This window comes from Embiotoca jacksoni, unplaced genomic scaffold (assembly GCF_022577435.1).
Source record: "Embiotoca jacksoni isolate LCO1_2020_lvr unplaced genomic scaffold, fEmbJac1.0.p SCAF_13, whole genome shotgun sequence".
In the NCBI taxonomy this organism is placed as follows: domain Eukaryota; kingdom Metazoa; phylum Chordata; class Actinopteri; family Embiotocidae; genus Embiotoca; species Embiotoca jacksoni.
In genome coordinates this window covers 13,633,194-13,654,568 of record NW_027185263.1, presented here as the reverse complement: position 1 = coordinate 13,654,568, position 21,375 = coordinate 13,633,194, and the positions used below count along the sequence as shown (strand labels likewise).

At 42.3% G+C, this 21,375-nt stretch overlaps 1 protein-coding gene across 1 annotated transcript; it reads left to right on the top strand.

The window, feature by feature from the left end:
• Positions 1-3,936: 3,936 nt before the first annotated feature.
• Positions 3,937-20,616, top strand: brwd3 (bromodomain and WD repeat domain containing 3). The gene is given in 41 exon segments (XM_069146757.1): positions 3,937-4,086; positions 4,289-4,347; positions 4,441-4,470; positions 4,676-4,735; positions 6,081-6,231; positions 6,403-6,501; positions 6,604-6,764; positions 7,163-7,384; positions 7,673-7,773; positions 7,858-7,928; positions 8,249-8,349; positions 8,450-8,490; positions 8,581-8,685; positions 8,769-8,919; positions 9,037-9,171; positions 9,265-9,393; positions 9,594-9,819; positions 9,920-10,060; positions 10,323-10,503; positions 11,062-11,155; positions 11,261-11,434; positions 11,572-11,645; positions 11,729-11,921; positions 12,012-12,122; positions 12,206-12,313; positions 12,647-12,771; positions 12,867-12,949; positions 13,033-13,144; positions 13,351-13,412; positions 14,198-14,353; positions 14,436-14,556; positions 14,647-14,772; positions 14,894-14,969; positions 15,085-15,135; positions 15,247-15,390; positions 15,541-15,693; positions 15,801-15,970; positions 16,239-16,318; positions 17,023-17,157; positions 17,256-17,847; positions 17,849-20,616. Coding segments are annotated over 41 exon segments (5,475 nt in total). The 5' UTR covers positions 3,937-4,052; the 3' UTR covers positions 18,186-20,616.
• The last annotated feature ends 759 nt before the right edge of the window (positions 20,617-21,375 follow it).

Below are 21,375 nucleotides of genomic sequence, written 5' to 3'. Positions count from 1 at the left end.
ATATGCTGGTAAACATTAACTAAATCTTGCTAAAGAATATTAGGTATATTTCTTCTCTGAAATAGTATCGTAGAAATATATAGTTGCATAAAATTGCTAAATTAAAGTGTTTACCTCTGGTACTTAAGTATAATACTTAAACCTATAGTGCAGGACTTTTACATAGTTCATGGAATGATGATTAAGCCTATTATAGTCAGATAAAAATCTCTGTATTTTACAGTATCTGGAGTTTTAAGATCTATGTCTGGTGAGACATTCCCACACTCAATGGGCTTGCTCTAAGGGCAAAGCATGTGCTCCAGAGACTTCTGGCGGCCCAGTTGGGTAACTTCCAATTTAAATCTATTAAAATGAATGGAGATAAAATCATACAACCTTAAGGCTATTTGAGACGTTCTGTTATCAGAGCAAATTCTGAAAAGAGTTTTCACAATTTCGTAAAAGCAATTTATCCACTATTTTATAGCTACAACATGGAATATGCTATGATGGAGGCTGATGTATGAGCGCATGTCGGCAGAAGGAGACAAATGTTTAACACTGCACGTATTTAAAACAATTACTTAAAAATGTCATCTTTTTCTTTTGCATTTTGGGTATTGTGTGTCAAATACACACGAATCAGTATGTTGTTTCTGTGGAAACTGTAAAAAAAGAAGAATCGACTCAGTCAGATTACAAAACCGAAAAATATAAACCAACTGTTTAAATAAATTATGCCACAACATACACTTTTTTTTAGCTTGGTTTCTTTCATTTCCCCATTGCTATAGCCAGGATCATATCATACTTGTCTTCCACAGACATGAACACAGTGTGTCTCTGATTGTTGACATACCACACATACTTAATGAAAGGGTAAAAATGACGACCAAAGAGCGTTTCTCACATGCTATAATTTAGTAACCAGGTAGAGATTTATGCGGTAAACTGCATGCGCTTTATAATGCTTTGTTGTGAGTCAAGGCTTTCAATCAGCTTTGGGACTTCAGTCATTGTACTGTCTATGATGAGTGCTTTTCTTCCATTGTGCACACAGTGGGCTCCAAAACGTTCAGACCACACCGAAAATCTGTCCCATCTCCATGTAAACCTGGAAATAATCAGACAGTTTGAGGGTTTTGAGACATTTAGAAACACATGAAGTTCTGACGTCAAATAAAAAAGTGTTTAAGTTTCTGCATTGTTTCTAGGTCAGCTGAGGAAAATCTGCATTACTGACCATTAACGCCTTTGTTTAAAAGGTCAGATTGCTTTTCTTAAAGTGGCGTTCAGTTGACACTCACGTGGATTTGATTTACTCACCAGAAGCCAGTAAATCCATTTGCAGCTATTGTTCACCTGGTATAAATATGTATGTGCCTCAAGTTTCCAGCAGAACACTGTACACTTATAGGGAAACAAGGCGTCAATCTATGTGAAGGTGTCACAAGTCGGTTCCTTATTCTAAGCAAAGAAGGGGCTACCTCATTGTCAAAGCCTGGCTAGATGGTTTCTGAGGTGGCAGTGCAACGTGGAAACTGGATCAGCTGGAGCCAAAGCACGATCAGTCAGAAATCACACAATTAGAAGATCAATACATCAAGCTTTGTTCACAGAGACATAGGAAAGCAAATTCATCTCAGGTAGAGAATTCCCTAAATAAGGAACACAAGACTCCAATCAGCAAAAGTTCTATCAAAAGAAGACAGCCTGGTGACCTCAGAAGATGTGCAGCTATCTCTAAACCACTTCTCAGGAGGGCAAATAAGGACAAACACCTTGGGGTGGGCGAAGACATACCAGCATTTCACAGTGGACTCTATTTACTGATGAAGTTTGAGATTCATGGCAGTAACAGAGGGATACACATTTATAGACAAACAGCACATCGAATGATACCGCAGGGTATGAAATTATGAGTCCCAATCAAGTTGTTTTCAGGCCCACGTGGATTTAAATAGATCTTTTCACTGTTTAAATATAAAGCCTTTTCGGTCAGCACAACTTTTTCCCAAATGAGTGAGAATGCTTGTGAGTCAGCCAGCTGCTGTTCATACTTTACAAAACAGAAAATAAAAAAGTTCCCTTTCCCTGCTGAGGCCTATGAATGTGCGAGGTAAAGACAACGTGACACTGTGTGAGAAGAGACAAGTCTGTTACCTGCAGCATGTTCACATCCCTGAGAGCTGCCTGGATCGTTGCTATGCATCTCTGGATTAGTCAGATGCTTTTTCTGTTTAGCTACTCACATAACTTCCCACTGTATGGCCGGCTGAAGAGCCCCATTTTAAACCTGTGCTGGTTGTGAATCAGCAGGTGACTCAAGAGTCAGATTGAATAACACCAAACCTGAGTGGAAGTGTTTTGCCTCCATTTGCACACACCAAAGAGTCTGGAAATTTTCAAATTTGTGGGTCTTTGAATCGGGATGCGCAGTAGATCTCGCTGTCTGTGTTAAGTCGGTGAGTGTCCTCCAGTCATTATAGTGAGAATGAATGGCAAGTCTGCAGCATTCATTGAACAAAACATCTGTGATACGAGACATACATCTATTCATTGGAAACTGTGAGCAACATCAAAAGCTCCGCCACAAGGTCAAACATATCGAAAAATCTGAGTTCGATATTTCATATTTCACAGCATTTATAATTAACCAGAGACACACAGTCAGTTCACAGAAGGCCAAACATATACTGCGTATTCTCTCAAGCACACTTAATGAACAAACTGCAGCGCATGCTATTCAAGAGAATTTCCTTTTTATGTCCATTGAAGAGAGCGAGTGAACCTTGCTGAGAGTGTATGCGTGTAGATGCTTGTGCAGCCACAACAATCAATCTGTCTTGCAGTTGTATCACCGGGCCATGATGGGTGTTATGAAGGTCAGGGTCTTCCTCTGTAGACAACAGTGATGCACGTAAATGTATGTAGCTTATTCAGTTGAGTTTCCTTTTCATACGTGATTTGTGTGTTTGCGTGTGTGTGTGAGTGTGCATTATATAGGCCTACCATTATAATACGGATTATACATTTAAATACATGAGTGTGTATAATTTGTGTATACAAAATTGCTTCTAGAAGTATTTGTACATAACAATGTTTTATGTAGCTGTACTTTTCATCTTATAAACATATTTAAATAAAAATAATACAAAAAAAAACAAAAAAAAAACATTCCTCCTAAGTACACTGTAACATCTTGTATTAAAATCACATGTTCATGGTCCAATTAAATCTAAAAGACAGAAAATCCATGATGTTCATTTTCAATTCCCCATAATGTCACATCATCATAAAGCCTGAGTATCCTTCTCTGGATATTTTTGCAAGGGTGGTGTGGCTCTTACTGTCAAGCTTGAAAGAAATGAATGATTGACCACTTTAATATAACCAGCACCTTTTGTGTTCCACCATTAAAGTCAAGGAGGCCTCTTTCAAAATTAAACCAAGCTGCTATCCCAATGACAGTCTCCAAAAACGGCCCATGTTATCAAACAGGACACCAGTTTCTGTATTGTGGAAAAATTAATCAGTAGAGCGAATTTTTGTCCAACTCTGTGTGTTGAGGAAAAATGTTGGTAAGATTTCCCCAACAATTTTAACTTGATATATATGTGCTGTTTATGGGCAACACCGTGGTAAACATGTTCACCCAAAGATAGTGACAATGCAAAAAAAAAAAAAATTAAAAAAAAAAATCTTGGAAATGTTTCGTACAAACACGGACACGTATCTTAACTTGATCTAAAACGTCGTGTGAAAATTATTTAAAATGTCAGTCTGAAGTTGTCGGGGACTGCCCGTCGTAAATGTGAATATTAAAACATTTGTTCTATGCGTTCATTCTGGATATAAAATAAATAAAATAAACCCGAGTGCGGCGCCGCGGTGCGTCACTAGAGGGCGCTGCTGCAGAGCGCCGGCTGGCCTGGGAACAACTCGAGAAAGGAGGAGGCCATTCACTTAGCCTGGGTTAGCTTCACACACCTAGCTGCTGTTAGCTCGCCGGCGGCTAACGAGCGAGCTAAAACACCAGTTTGTCTTAATGTCGCCTGTCCTACCGAGTAATGGCGAGAGAGCGGTGTTCACAGACCGAGTCGGGTGAGTGCAGCGTGTCCCTTTCACTCGCGACGGAACCAACATTTTGGGTTTTTTTGTGCCCTATTTTTTTCCCCTCCTCATAAGTTCGTTGCGGGTTTGTGTTTGTTGTCAGCTAAGCGGAGCTCCGGTAACCGAGCCGGGTCTCGGTGGGGTCGGGTACCGGAGCTGACGAACCGATCCCTGTTTTCTCTCTCCTTCACAGAACTGTATTACCTCATCACCAGATTCCTGCAGTCCGGACCTTGTAAAAAAGCAGCACAGGTAGTAAACAACAACAACAACAACAACGAACAATAACTGTGTTGTTAATGGTCTTTAACGAGGAGCTAACCGAGGCTAACTGTGTGTTGTCAGATCCTGACGGAGGAGCTGGAGGAGTACGAGGTACCTCCACCTTTTATTCTCATCTGTGTGCTTTCCGTAGTGATGCATAATGTTGGAGAGGAAGCTTCTCGGTGTTTATTTGTTGTCGTTTTTTTTTTTTTTCTCCGGTGTTCATTGTTATTTCTCCGTTTTGCTCCTGACGGATCGACACGGGCTGTTTTTTTTTTTTTATCTTTTAACAAGATTTTTGTTTTTCCAACTTTAGTTGGTTCCGCAACGATGGAGTTGGGACGGGAAGAAGTACAAACGCACCTTCCGAGACTGGGTGAGTTTATTTAATTAACTTCTTTAATCAAATAAAAAAACACGTTTTATTCTCCTTCTTAATCGACAGAAGCCGCTTAGTGAATGTCAGTTTTTATTTATTCTGTTAAACGCTGAGAAATAACGCGGTTTTAAATGTGTTTATATTTATTATAATACAGTTAATCATCGATATTGGTGCGGGCCTGTTCATAAATAACGATATACGGGGCTTTGCTATTGTGTGGGCTAGTAGGCGGAGAATGGAGACGAGGGCGGGTAATGATAGGCTCAGTCGGATCCAGATAGCCGTCGGTCATCATTTGGAGCCAATGAAATTACAGTAACGTTGCTGGCGAACCGGAAGAATCGAAAGAGAGTGTTTCGATTGGCTGTTAGCTTCTCGGGTCCCGCCTCTTTCTTCCCATCGCCCTCCCTTTCTGTGGATTGTTTTTCAACTACCTGAATACAAAAAAAACATGCCATAGATTATACTTACGAGCAAATATAAACAGGAATGGGGGGGAAAGAAGTTGTATATTTGTGTTAGATTGCGTAGTTATTTGTATGTTATCATTGAATATATGTTTCTTGTAACTATAATAAAAAATAACAGATTTTTTTAGAGTATTTTAATTTACAGAAAGTAAAAATGCTGTTTTTTCCATGCAGTGTCTATTTTATATTGCTTGTTTGAGAATGTAAACTTATAAAATAAGTTACATAAACATGTGGAGCAAACAGTGTTGCAGTTCAACTGCAAAGTTTTTTGCATTCATAGTTATTGATAAGTCATAGATAGTTCATAATTATTATAATTATGTGATATATTATTTATTTTAAGCTAATGCAAAATAATTGGAAAATAAATTGATGGCTAAATCAGTCCACCCAACCTTTGAGATAATATTTCTTATTGATAATATACTGGGAAGTCTGCTAATAGATTGAAAACGCAATATGCAAATCTATGATCTTTTTTTGTCCAATTCTAAAGCAATAATAATAATTGAAGGACTCCTTATTGAAAACGTTCATGTTTTGTCTTTGTGCAAAAAAAAAAAAAGAAGACCGCTGACACAGTCTTAAATCTTTAAAGCTTTTAACTCACCTTTGTTTTTGTTTTTTTATCCGTCTCAAAGAACCAGTTGTGGTCAGTTGTAATGATTGTATTGCTGTCTGTAATAAGCACTGGTTGTTTATTTTATTTAAACAAGCCTGAGTTTTTTTTGTATTTCTTAAAAGTTTTCACATTTTTTTATTAGTGTTTAAGAGTAAAACGGAGATTGTAATGTTTTGGTATGTTATTAAATGTTGTTTATATATTTGTTGCATGACATGGTGATAATTGTCTGTGACTCGTGCAGGTGATTTTGAACGAGCACATTCCTGCGGACTATCTGCTCCGTGTTTGCCAGCGGATAGGCCCGCTCATAGAGAAGGAGATCCCACCTAGTGTTCCCGGGGTCCAAACACTCCTTGGGCTGGGAAAACAGTCCCTGCTACGTACAACCAAAAGTGAGCATTTTCCTCCCACCCACCCTATTCTCTTCGTACTTATAGACAGTCCTCATACCACAACTACAGTAGTTGTTAGATTTATGCTGTTTGAGTCCAATAGATCTGTTTCCAAATCAATAGTCGTTGATTTTTCACAATTATTTTTTACCCGCTGTCTGTGTACTTTAGGTTGTAGCCACAAAGTATGCAGGGGCACAGCTGTCGCTGCACTCCATCGAGGACGTCCTCCAGAACCTCCAGTCAGCAATGGAAATGCTCCGAATGTTGGTATGTGAAACCTTTTTTAATTAATTTGTACAAATTTGGAGCACTCTGTAGCAGCGTAATGCCTGTATTAATCATCCTGACATGTTTTTATTTTTTATCAAGTGTCCATCATGGGTGCTCGCCAGGCCACAGCCACTGCTCGCTTTGGCCAGGCCCTACCGTCTTCCTCCTACCAACACATGAAGATACACAAACGTATCCTAGGTCACCTTTCTTCAGTGTACTGTGTAGCCTTTGACCGCACCGGTCGTCGGATATTTACGGTGAGTGATGATTGCAATGCAGCCTTTTTTGTAATGTGTCTCAGAAGGTGTGCTTTCAGGTGTTGGGTCACATTAAGGCAAATTTGAGCTGTCCCAAAACAGAAAATGCTAAAACAGGCATCTTGACATCGGCAGAGTTGAAATTGGCTATCCTGTGCTGAAATAAATTAGAAACACCTCAACACATACAGACTATTTTTTTTTTTTTTTTTGTCACAAAAGTATAAATTTATATGTTAATTAATTTGTTTGCATGATTCACTTTTGCACGTGAAGATGACATTGAACTTTTGTTCACAGTTTTTAACAGTTAACTGGAGACTAACAAACACTCTTCATTTGTGGGTAGCTCCCAATGACACGGTCTTATTTATGTGTCCGTGTCTGATGTGTTTTAGGGTTCTGATGACTGCCTGGTGAAAATCTGGGCCACGGATGACGGCCGGCTCCTGGCAACACTCCGCGGCCACTCAGCAGAGATCTGCGACATGGCTGTCAACCACGAGAACAGTCTCATCGCCTCGGCCAGCTGTGACAAAACCATCAGAGTATGGTGCCTCCGCACCTGTGCGCCCATCACTGTTCTGCAGGCCCATGCTGCCTCCATCACATCCATACAGGTGATACACGTTAAAGGAAAAAATGTAACATTTAATTCTCAGATTGGGAAGGTTTTCTTTAACTGAGCTCAACTGAAGGAGCCACGGAAACAGAAAAAAAACATCCGGATTTTATAGCCGAATAATCTCACCTGAAGTCTTTGTCTTATATTGACCATACTACCTTGATTTTCTGTTCTTGCTCTGAACCATGTCAACTTTAACCAGCTGTTTGCTGCTGTAATGTCATGTTAAATACTGGTCAGTCTTTGATCATGACCAACCAACACTGACTTTCTCTCCTCTTAGTTTTGTCCTGCAGTCAAAGGGACAACGCGATACCTGGCCTCAACAGGTGCAGACGGCATGGTGTGTTTCTGGAAGTGGCACTCACTCAGCATGAAGTTCAAGTAAGTATCAAGGCATCAAAGCTCGTCATTGCTTTCTTTATCATTTGAATAACTGAAGCCTTTGTGTTTGTCCTTTTTCCTCAGTGATCAACCAGTGAAGTTTGTTGAGCGTTCACGTCCGGGAGTACAAGTCTCCACTTCCTCTTTCAGCAGTGGTAAGTATATTTGCATGCCAGATAACATCTAATTTTTCAGATGTACAGAGATCACTAATTACATAACTTCTCGGTTATGTGTTTGTTTCTTCTCCTGTTACTAAAAGTAAAATACAATAAATTCCGTCCGGTTTATTTTAGAGCAATTTCTGCTACTTTTACTTTTAAGTAATATCATAATTGGCTAACTCAGGGCAAATGACCACAAATAATTTGTGAAGACATCATTTGAGTGACAGAATAACTGCTGCTTAATTGATAAAGACATATTTATTTTCATAGCTTAATATTTTCCATGTCATTCTGTTTACTGTTATTAGGTGGCATGTTCATGGCTACCGGGGGCACAGACCACACGATCAGGGTCTACTATCTTGGTGCTGAAACTCCAATGAAGGTTTCGGAGATGGATGCTCACACGGTAAGAAACGAAATCCAGTATCCTGCGTCATTATTGGTCCCCACTGTATTACTCTTAAAACGGAGTCTCAGTCTAACCTATATTCTGGTTCGCTTTTTAGGATAAAGTTGTAGTCGTCCAGTTTAGCAACAACAGTGACAGGTGAGTGTGTTTGCTGCGATCTACACAGACTTAAATCTGTTTTTGCGCGCTTTATGAGGCTCTGACAGTTAAATGTGTTTGTGAGTCCAGCCTAAGGTTTGTGAGCGGCAGTCGTGACGGCACAGCCAGGATCTGGCATTACCAGCAACAAGAGTGGAAAAGTGTCACTTTGGACATGGCTGCAAGGCTGCCCGGGTAAGACAGAAAACCGAGCTTCACACTGCCATTTCTGTCTTTTTGTGTTTGATGTCTGATGGGATATTATTTTTTTTTTGTAGGAGCGCTGCTGCCACTGGGGATGATAAAACCAAGCTGGTGGTGACCATGGTGGCCTGGGATCGAGCGGACACCACCATCATCACAGCGGTGTCAAACTACCTGCTCAAAGTTTGGAGCGCAACGTCAGGACAGCTGTTGCACATTTTGTCTGTGAGTGACTGAAAGTTGCATTTCCCCTGTGCAGCTTCTTAATAATAATCATTTTTTTAAAAAAAAGTAAAACATCTGTTTGACAAACTTACCACCCTGAATGTTTCTGTTTTCAAGGGTCATGATGACGAGGTGTTTGTGATGGAGGCTCACCCCTTTGACTCTCGCATCATGTTATCTGCCGGCCACGATGGCAACATTAACATCTGGGATCTGAGCAAAGGAGCCAAGATCCGCAATTTCTTCAACATGGTAATTGATCTGCAATTATCAGATTCATCCACCGGGGGTGTTTGTTGTTTTTTCTAGTCTAGCATTGAGTTAATATGAAATATTTGTTTCCAGATTGAGGGCCAGGGCCATGGTGCTATTTATGACTGCAAGTTCTCAGCTGATGGGCAACATTTTGCCTGCACTGACTCACATGGCCATTTGCTCATCTTTGGCTTCGGTTGCAGCAGACCATATGAGAAGGTAACTGCATGTGACTGTTGGCACCAAACATATTTAACCTTAATAGTCACTTTTTAAAGGAGCATTCAGAATAAACACAGTTTGACAACATAGTGGATTTGTGGTTATACAATCTGTTCTTGAGTAACCATAAAAAAAAAAAGCTTTGTACTGTAATATACTTCTTATACCTCACCACATCAACTCTTGATCCCCTCCAGATTCCTGACCAGATGTTCTTCCACACGGACTACCGACCTCTCATTCGCGACGCTAATAACTACGTCCTGGACGAGCAGACGCAACAGGCCCCCCATCTCATGCCTCCACCCTTCCTGGTGGATATCGATGGGAACCCTCATCCTCCTCTCTACCAGCGCTTGGTGCCAGGAAGAGAGAACTGCAAGGAGGACCAGCTAATACCTCAGCTAGGATACATGGCAAACAGTAAAAATGCCCACTTGTTTACACATACCACTCTGAATGGTTTCACAGCCTTAAAATGACCGACTGAGCGTGACTCGTGTTCTGCCTCTTTGTTGCTCAGGTGATGGAGAGTTGGTTGAGCAGGTACTTGGCCAGCAAACGGCAGAAAATTCCGAAAGCCTATTGGACAATCTCATCAGACAGCTGCAGGAGGAGCAGGACGAGCAGCAGGACGTAGAACCGCAGGCCGAAGGGGAAGAAGGTGTGTTTTGTTTAACATTATGAAAGAACATTTTAGAGATATTTGTCTGGTATATACTGTAATATACAGTATGTCTTTGGCTAGTTCACATCACCTTAAATTATGCATGAGATTTACTGCAAACCTCTGAGCATATTTCTTTTTCTATAGTTTTTTTTTTTTTTATCGATATTTAGCAGTTAAGTGCTGTTAACTTTTAAAAAATGCCGTATTTCCCAAAGAACATAAAATCATAACAAAGACATTTCATTGGTGTTTTTAGCTGGTGACGCAGCAGAGATAATGGCTTCTTCCCCAGCGGCCGAAACTCGCAGAAGTGGGCAGGTGGATGGGGTGTGGCAGATGCAGCATAATGCCCTTCCTAGTCAAGTGGCCACGGAGAGGGACCTGCTGGCCTGGAGCCGCAGAGTGGTGGTTACTGAAGTGCCACAAGGGACATCCAGGTGAGGCAGATGGAGGGGAATACATTAGTTTTAGGTGCAGTACACAGAACATTTTTAACTTCTTTAATCCCAAACGTTTCCTTTATAAATTTAACACATGCACACAAACTTCATGCCTTTTTTTTATTTTATGCTGGTCAAAATAGTAAAATATTGGGTTTTATACTGGCTCTCAATAGTGACCTTTAACAAATTCCTACCTCTTATGAGCGAAATATATACGCAGGAGTATAATTCCAAAAATATGTCAGTAGTAAAGTACGAAATATGATTACTCTATCTGTTAATAAGGTGTTATACTTCCTTTTGTAGAAGACATATTCTTGCAGAGGTGCACGTAGGAAGTAAACTGTTCTTGCACACATGACTTTGATGAATTTTAATCAAGACCATTTTTTTTCATTTGAAAGTTAAATTTCTTGCTCAAAGCAACCAACATAACTTTTAGAACTTCCAGAATCATGCAGTCACAATTGGGCTCAGTGGGATTAAACAACAACTTCTTCTTCTTTTTTTTTAAACTATATGTTTTTTAGTAACATGACGGATTTCTTTTAGAGTTTCTGAGGAGTGCAGACGAGCCAAAGGCGACATGGAATGTTCTCTTTACAATGTAGAGAGGAGGAAGAAACCGGTAACCTGCGCATCCAAGGTACGCAACTTCTCACGTCACTGTTGTTGCCACAAGTCCGAAATACTACAGATGCTAAATCATTCCTTCTCTTTTAATTTTTTACCACCCTTTCGCACTTCGTAGAGCGACCTGATGGCTACCCGTCTGCGCTCCCTGCGGCCGACCAAAAAAAAAAAGCAGCAGCGCCACACCTATCAAACCCGCTCAGCTCAAGTCCGCCGTCCCAGAAACAGGAGTCGAAACTCCAGCAGCCGACGTAACTCTGACAGCCAGATGGAATCAGACAGCGATGGAGATGTATGTCCCGTGTAGCGACTCTCCATATCCAAACATGAGTAGCAATGTTACACATGCTATGAAATCACAACACAACAAATAATCTGTGAAGTGTCCTTTATAATGATCATAATGGTGCTGTGTCTTTGTGTTGACAGGCAGCAGAACAGGTGCAGCAAAACGAAGCCTCCTCTGATGGTGAAGCTCGGTGGCAGAGTGAAAGCAGCTCCAGGTAAATAGCTCATTTCACTGAGCGGTGTTTTTTAAGATGTTGTTCTGAACATCCACCTAACAGCACCTCTTCTTCGTTCTCAGTGACTCCTCCAGTGAATATTCTGATTGGACAGCCGATGCTGGGATCAACCTCCAGCCACCGAAGCGACCAACCAGGAGGCCTGTACAGTCCGTGGGTTACAGCAGCTCTGAGGAGGAAGAAGGCGGAAACGAGGCCAAGGAGGCAAAGAAAAGGGAAACTGAGAAGAGGAAGAAGCCCAAGGAGACCAAACAGGTGAGCTGACATTACTTTTGGTAAAAACATATCTTTGTCCAGGTTTTCGATGCGGTCTCTGAAAATGCTGTACAAATCATTTCCACTCAGAAACCCACGTCCTCTCTGGCTGGACTCGATGCGGAGGAGTGGCTGCCACCATCGTGGATAATGGAGACCATCCCACGCCGCTCTCCTTTTGTTCCACAAATGGGAGATGAAGTGAGGACTGTCACTCTAACATCAAACAGAAAAATATATTACATTACATCCATTTTAATCTGGAGTCTCTTCTCCTTCTCCAGCTCATCTACTTCAAGCAGGGCCATCAGGCCTACGTCCGGGCGGTTCGCAAGGCCAAGGCCTACAGCATCAACCCTCAGAAACAGCCGTGGAACAGACTCAACCTCAGGGTAAGGCACAGTTTTATTAATACGTGCTCCATATTAGCATTAGCTCTTTAGAGAACAGGAAAACAGATGCCAATTTTTTTGACTCTCTGGAACTGGTAACCCGATGCTCTTTGTACTGAAAATTGTCAGACCTTTAAGACCTAAATCTTTTGTCTGCGATGCTTCATGATCTGTTGGTGTTTTTGTGGAGCAAAGTGAAGTGTGCAGAATTATCCAATTATCACTGCCACCAAGACCTTATTGGACTTCGTTTCAAATGATCTATAACAATAAATTCAGGTGGACGTGCGTTGATCCTGAGTTTTACTGTTGTCTCCTCTGCGACCCCTTAAGGACCAGGAATCTGTGAAGGTGGTTGGAATTAAATATGAAGTGGGACCTCCCACCCTCTGCTGCCTAAAGCTGGCTCTCTTGGATCCAGTCTCAGGGAAGATGACCAATGAGTCTTTCTCCTTAAAGTGAGCTTTTATATTCGCTATATGCAGCATAATAAATGACTAAAATCTTCTGTAAGAACATGTATTTACCACTTTTTCACCCCCACACTCCCAAGGTATCATGACATGCCAGATGTCATTGATTTTCTGGTACTGCAGCAGTTTTACAACGAGGCTAAAGAGCACAACTGGCAGCCAGGTTAGTGAGTCCCCAGCAGTCATTTAAAGACTCGTGTTCATTGTTGTGGGCGGGTGTTTACTTATTTTCGATCGTCTCTTCAGGTATGAGGTTCCGCAGCATCATTGACAACGCCTGGTGGTTCGGATCTGTGGAGGATCAGGAGCCGCTGCAGCTGGAGTATCCAGACAGCCTGTTTCAGTGCTATGCAGTAAAGTAAGTCTGGATCTCTACAGTGTGGGCAGCTGCTGGATGAGTATTATACTCCATGTATTATGTGTATATATATATATATAGAGCTCTCTGTTAATACTATGTTCTTCTGCGCTGACCCGGTGACATTCAAGTTAAATCAGATAAGTGACTGTAATCTCAGACAAAGTGAGATTTTAATAACAAATGAATGTATTTTGTTTTATCAGGTGGGATAATGGTGAGCGGGAGAAAATGAGTCCCTGGGATATGGAGCCTATTCCTGAGGAAGGTCAGTGGTCGTGGTCACAAACTTGCAAAAGGATTTTTTTATAATGTGATAGTTTGTTTGTTTGCAGACAAAATGGGAAAAACAACACAAGATTGCACAAATTTTAAAACATCATTGTAAAACCAAAGATGAATATAAATACTGTAAAATAACCCTATTTTGTGACTATAACATGGATGTGTTTTTATTGCATTCTAATGCTTGGCATTTAACTAAAGGAAACTTTTCTTGACATGTAACCTCCAGCTTCCTAGAAAAGTATTTTGCAGCTTATTTTAAATTGGACCGGAGCAGCAGGGTCAGTCCTGTAAACACGAATGTGACTGACTGACAGAGTGATCATAGTTTCACCACTGGTCGGCCAAACACCGCGAGTGTCTGTTTCAAAAGCTCCTCTTGGTGGCAATAGGGAAAGCAGAGAAGGCCAGACATCCCTTTTCCCTTCAACTTCCTCCAGCTCGTCCCCCAGGTTCCTGAGCCGCTTCGTGATCTTATATTTTCAGTCATTACTCAGAGTTCATGACCAAAGGTGATCGTAGGGATGCGACTCAGCTCCCTCTTGTCCACTACACTCCAGTAGAACAACTGCATTACTGCTGCCGCTTCTCCCAGCCTAATTAAATGAAAAACCCTTGTTTCAAATTAAAAGCCCTCCAGCATTTCCTACACAGTCCAGTCATATATGAGGGTTTGACCTAGTCTTGTTTCTTTTTGACTTTTTCCTTTATGTTTGTTCTGAGCAGCCCACTAACTGCAGTTTCTGAAACATTTTGTGTCTCCATCAGCTGCGCTGCCAGAACAGGTCGGTGATGGGGTGGAGGTGGCAGAAGAGGAGATCATGGCTCTGCTCTACAGCCCTCAAGAAGGAGAATGGGGGGCTCACACTCGAGATGAAGACTGTGAGCGAGTCATCCATGGCATCGATCAGCTCCAGACACTAGGTTTGCCACCACAGGGTTCATAAGAGAAAGTCTTTCATTGTTCATTTTTGCCTTGTCTGACCTTTTTTGTGTTCGCCCACAGATGTAGCCAAAGCATTCGCTTTACCGGTAAACCTGCGGGACTACCCTCTGTACTGTACTGTGGTGGCTTACCCCACTGACCTCAGCACCGTCCGCAAACGAGTGGAGAATCGCTTTCACAGGTGAGGCAGCCCACATAACTTCACACAGTCACCTTTTTTTCTTTTAAGTTCTGATGTGTTGACTTCTGCTGATGTTCCTCTCTGCTGCAGGCGGATCTCTGCATTAATGTGGGAGGTGCGTTACATTGAACACAATGCCCGCACTTTCAATGAACCCCAAAGCCCCATTGTAGCTGCTGCCAAGGTGGTGACGGATGTTCTCCTCCACTACATTGGGTAAGACTCCACTGCAACACTCCCTATGTTATGGCCACGTCATTGATGCTTCAATACTGGAGTAACACTGATAAATACTCCTACACACGTGTCTGATACGTTGACCTGCCGTCTCCTTCAGGGACCAGAGCTGCACAGACATCTTGGATCTGTATCGCAGAATGAAGTCAGAGGTCAGCAGTGGAGGAGAAGCTGAGGTGAGACCCTTCAGTTGTGTGTTGTTGTTGTTTTATGGTGGATGATTTTTTTTTTTTTTTAAGCTATTGTTTCTGCTGTAAATAGTAATCCATTTTTGTATGTGTTACCCTGCAGATTGACCTGGATGTGGACTCCGACACTCCAGGGACTTCTACAGGACATCGGGTAATAGGGGCCAGATTCTACCTACAGCAGTTCATCTTTAGACCTTGACATGTCTTTTAAAATCAGCCGCAGTAGATCCGTTCTCAGTGCATTTTATTTTCTCTCTGCCAGGGATCCAACTCAAATTCTGCAAAGCGCGGTGTGGTTTTGGATGTGAAAGTATGGCGAGGTCAATGTCGAGAGCTGTTGCGTCGAATGACTGTCTCCTCGGATTCAGAACCATTCAGACAGCCTGTGGATCTCTTTGAGTATCCGGTAAGTCAGTCTGGATGAACCACCGCTCATGCCTCTTCATACGATGTGAAGTAACGGGAGAAATACATGAATATATAAATAAATATATATGCTGTAGGTGTAAAAGTAAGAGTGAAAGTCTAATGAATTCCTTTGAACCTTTTCATTCAGGACTATCGAGACATCATCGACACTCCCATGGATCTGTCCACAGTGTCAGAGACGCTGCTAGTGGGGAACTATGAAAATCCCATGGAGTTTGCCAAAGACATCCGCCTCATTTTCAGCAACTCTAAAGCATACACACCCAACAAGAAGTCACAGGTGAAGTTGCATCCCTGAGATTAAAAGAAAAACATGCTGTACTCTGGTTAAGTCTGAGAAAGCAGTAGCTAATTTTTTGGCCTTTTTTATTTTTTTAATTTGTCCAGATCTATACCATGACCCTCAGTTTGTCGGCCTTCTTCGAAAAACACATCATCTCCATCATGTCGGACTACAAATCTGCCATTCAGAACGAACGGCGGACCCGTCAGAGACTCAATTACAGGGATAGATTGCACAACGGAGGCAGCTCGCCGCCTAACAGTCCATCGCCCAGGTACTGAGACTCATTCACAAACCTCCACACTCTGTTATCAAATTTATTTTTTCATTCCCGTGTGCTCAGGGTGTCTAAAAATATCTCACAAGTGCTAAAGTTAAACAGCTTTAGAAATACTGAAAGTGTGGCTTCTTGTGTTTTCTCTTTGATGTCATTTCAGGTCCTGGATTTGAAAGTGTTCAAAGTTGGAGGTACCCTGCTGTTGTGTGTTGTCGATTATTCTGATGTGTTGCTTCTTTTCTCTGTTCTTTTTTTATATGTCCAGCCCAAAAGGGAAGCACAAGTCAGGGAAACCAAAAAAATCCCAGAGCTCAACGAAGAATCGGTCTCAGAGACTATGTCAGGGTACGTCTGCACTGTTGTGCCTTACTGTGTTTTCTAGGACTTTTTCTTGTGCAGAATTGTGCTGTGAAATGTTGCTGAGAGAGACGGGGAAGTCAGAATTGTTACACTTCCAAAACGGTAATGGCCTTAATTTAGTCATTATCCAATGAGAAAACTAATCTCTTTACGCTATGAAGGTTGTATCAGTCCTCAAATGTCCCTGGTATGAAAATGTATGGGCAATATTTCCTTTGAAACGCAGCCTGACAGAAGTCTAGTTCTGTGTCTGTGTCCTGATTTCAGCTTTTTTCAACCTTTTTTTTTTTTTTTTCCACTGTTGCCCCTAAAGAGAAAAATGTCTTCTGCTACCAGCATTAAAATGAGCTTTAATTTTTCCTCCGGCACCAACATCTGGCCAAAATTTCAATCTATCCATTTTGTTTCTGACCAAATAACCTGCAAAGCTAATCACACAAGCCTCTGCTAACGTTCGCATCCTAACACACGAGACGGTGAATATGGTAAACATATCAATATGGTAGCATCGTCCTCGTTGCACAGTCGCTTGTTAGCGAAATGGCCTCTCAGCGTTGTTCGTTGATGGTCATATATTTCAATGACCTCCTTAGAAAATCTTCACTAATAGAACTGTTGTGTTTTCTAATGTGATGACTTATCCGATTGGTGTAATTACTGTTGTTGTTTTTTTTTTGTTTTTTTTTTAGTTCAGCAAAGCAGCAGTGTAGCAGAGGAAGAAGATATGCAGCCTTCTTCTCCAAGTTCAGGGACAAGCGTCGAGAGCAGTAATCAAGAGCCCCAGCGGGTGACCCGCAGCCAGGCTACTCCAGTGAAGAAGTCAGGTATCACAAGCGACCCAGTCCAACTGAATCGGTTTTCTCGTCAGTGTGTTGAAAAAGTTGCGATGCGGAAATGAACCATTGCTCTTGTGTTGCATCAGGGCGCCGGCGTAACGTCCATCTAAGCAACGGCTCCAAACAGCACCACGGCCGAGACGAGTCCGACAACGACGAGGAGGCATCCGGGTCCAACAGCTCCTCATCGGACTCGTCCTCCTCTTCGTCGTCTTCCTCTTCGTCCTCGTCGTCCGACAGCGAGAACAGCTCAGAGTCTGAGATGGAGAAGTTCGTGGAGGGAGGAGATCACGACTACAGCAAAGCCCCCTGCTTGTCGGTGTGCGTCGCAGCGAAGGGCAAGATGGCGGCCTCAGGGAAAAGGAGACACAAAGGAGGAGAGGACATGACGCCTGGACCGAAAAGAGCACGAGTCCAGCTGCCGGTACCGGAGGAGGAAGAGGAGGAGGAGGAGGAGGAGGAAGATGAGGAGGAGGCACAAGAGGAGGATGAAGAAGAAGAAGAAGACGAAGAAGAAGAAGAAGAAGAAGAGGAGGAGGAGGAGGAGGAGGAAGAGGGGGAGCAGCAGCAGCAGCAGCAACAACAACAACAACAGGTGGATGTAAGACATGAAGAGGGAGAGGAGGAGGAGGAGGACGAAGAGGAAGAGGAGGAGGAGCCTGAGGAAGAGGAGGAGCCCCGAGGAGGAGGAGGAGGAGGAGGAGGAGGAGGAGGAGGACGATGATAACAACTCTGATGAGGTGCAGAGGGGGGCAGCAGCAGCAGCAGCAGCAGCAGCAGCAGCAGCAGCAGCAGCAGCAGCAGCAGTTAGCAGTCCGAGAGGCCACCAGGTCAAGTCTCGGCGGGTCAACACACGCAACCAGGGCCGCAGGACAGTTCTGTACAGGGACGAATCGGAGGACGATGGCCATGGGTCGAAGGAAGACCCCCTCAACCTGGGCAGGTCCCGTTCAGGACGGGTACGCCGCATGACTGAGAAAGCCCGTGTCAGCCACCTCATGGGCTGGGGTCACTGACACGTCGCACCCCTTTTCAAACCTCAATAAAAAAAAAAACTGTTCAACATGACGAAAACATCAGGGATTTTTTTTTTTTCTTTTTTGTAAAAGTGTATATATAAGAATATATATATATATATATGATTTTCTTTTTATTTGAAACTGCTTATGACTCTCAAACTGATAGCTGGTGCTCATAAATTGTTGCCACGGATGTTTCTTCCCCGGTCGACGGAGCCACTGTTCAACACGGACCCTCTCCAAACTGGACTAACTCACCTCGGCCTTACTGCTCGCTGGAAGAGCCTTTACGACACGCCACGGCTCTTCTCCTCCTCATCCCGTGCGTTTTTCCACGTCCAGTGCTACAACACTACATCGACTCCTCCTCGTCCCTCCCACGACTTTTTCTTAACTCCTGTTCACCAAAGAAGGATGCGGCGATGCCAAAAAAAAAAAATGGTGCTCATATTTCTGTGCCGTTTAGATTTTTTTTCAGGCGAGGAATTCAAATAAACTGTCATGTGAGAGGTCACGAAGTTCAGTCACGGACACTGTGAGTCACGTGCAGCATCACTTAAAGGAGCATTGTGTCGGATTTAGGAAGATCTTTTGGAATGAATCCAAAATAATATTCATAATCAGGTTTTCATTGGTGTTAAATCACCTAAAACTACGAATCGTTGCGTTTGTGTTATGTCACAAGGAGCCCTTGGTATCTACACAGGGAGCGGGTCCTCTTCCCCAGAACCTGGCATGCTGCTGTGTTTCTACAGTGGCCCAGAAGGGACAAACCAAACACTGACTTGAGAGGGGTGTTCAGTTTACTGCAATCTGCGTCCTCGCCACTAGATGCCGCTACATCCTACACACTGGTCCTTTAAGGTAACTGATGTCCACTTTTTGGGTACTTACAGCAGCAAGCCTTAGTTGTCAGAGCTCACCTCATTCTGATTTTGTTCTGTCTAGTGTCTCTGGATTGGCAATACTGGTGAAAAGTCAGTAGAAAACTAACATAGTAATGTCCCTCTTGATGTCTTTGGCCTGTGAATGTTAAATGTTTTTCTTCTGCTTCCTTTTTCTGGTGTTGACTATTTTTTTGGGGCTCTTTAATTCTGTTATTTAGGTAGAATCGGGTGATTTATTTGTATTTTTTTTTTGTTTTGAAGAGTTTATGGGTAAAAAAGCCACTGCATCCTTTTTGTATGTGTACTATTGTACACATTTGACGGATCCCACCTGCATCCATTCATGGTTACTTCTGCGACCCCTCCCCCACCCAGCACACGCAAAAGCAAAAAGGGTCCCTGGCCAACTCTCTTCCACAGAAATATTTATTTTTCCATTGTATTATACTTGGGTGACTTCGACTATTTCGTACGTTGATGGTTGAGGAAAAGGAAATATTTGCACATGTATCTACTCCTTGTGGCAGCTGAGTTTTAGAGATATTAGAGAAAGAGAAATAAGATGAACCCTCTCGTGATTTTTGTGCAAGAATGTTTGAACTGTGCCAGCACACTCTTGACTCCAGTCTTTTGGTTTTTTTTGAAGTTTGAACTGTTCAATAGGACATAACTAGAAGTCTATTTCAACCTGTGCATGATTAAGCCGAAGGTCTCCTCTGATTCTTGATTGTTCTGGTCGAAAGCAAAGGTAGCAGCCAATGATCAGCCCTTTGTTAATGTGTTGTGCCATTTTCTTCTCCCTTTGTTTCTAACCACCGATGGACTGATGGGTTTCTAACTTTGGGCAGATCAACTGCACACATGATGGCTTTTTCCATGTCATTATACAATCACTGTGTTTATTTCTTTTCTTCATACTCTGTGATTCCTGACTGATCTGAAGTTGTTGTTTTTTTTCGTTTTTTTTTTTTTTTTTTTTTTCGTTTTTTTTTTTTCTTCTATAAATCTCAGTCGTGCGAACATTGCACTAAATTATCTGAGGCGGCGTCCAGCCAGGAGATACTAGAAAAGAGGACTCACATTCCCAGATTAAACCAAACACACCTCCTCATCCCTCCCTCTGTGTGGGTGTGTGGGTGTGTGGGTGTGTGGGTGAGTGTGTGCGTGTGAGTGTGTGCGTGTGTGTGGTCACTGACATGAGAGGGAGGCCTTGGAGGTCGTTTTACAGTTTGGTGAGTGTCAGGTTTTTACAGATAAAACACACAAATCAGCATCTCTCTGTGCGGTGCTTGGAGCGGCAGCATTAACTGGTGTCTTGAAAGTATTGCGGCTGAGTGTGAGAAGACTACGATCTTATTTTCTTATAGTAGGTGGCGCTTAGTCTTGCCTCAAAGCATTAGATTAGTGGACGACAAATACGACAATAACATTCTGCTGTAGGTGGAATAAGCTTATATGACTGTCTTTTATACATGATGTTTTGATTGTATGTGTTTTTCTTTTTTTAAATAAAAAAAAAATGGATTTCTCTTGGAAAATTTTCCATGTCTAACCTAAGTGATGTCTGTTCGTGTTCAAGCCTGAAGGGCTTATTCACCAGCGCTGGGACTGACTCATCTGTTTTCTTTATGGTGGGTCGTAAACAACCACCGAAGGCAGGGATTCAAGAGTTTTTGCCGACTGTCTATTGACTGCGATAGGCAGGTAGTCATAAACCTGACTGTACCACTCGCAGCTGCCTAACTGCATTAATACACTGAAAGCTGGGGGGTGAGTCAGCCGAGGAGCAAACAAGGTTGAGCTGTGACGCATCACCACACCACACCTAGAAACTGCAGAGATGCTGGAGGATCGTTGGAATTAAAATGGATTGATGCGTAAAGAGGTAACAGTCACTTTTAGGACGACAAGGGGTCAAAGCAAAGTGTTGTGTAGTTAATGATACGGAGTTAAACAAAAATAAGAAGAGGTAAGAGGACATTTTAGTTGGTAACACCCTTGAAAGGAGGTGAATACTCGCTTTTGGGGATCTGATCATATCAAGTGACTAAAATGTGATCATTAAAATGTGTTTTTACAACAGTAAGAATGAGAGTGATCAGGGTTAGTGCAGGAAGTATGGTCCAACAAAGATTGTGCTTCTTCGGTATTAAAACTAGGATCAGGATTAGGATTACATACTCTGAATAGATGTATAAATGCAGCAAGATATAAATGCTTATCATTGGACTGTTGTGAAAACCAGAAAACAAGAAGTAGGTATAATTTAAACTATAAAACACACCAAGCAACTGTTACAG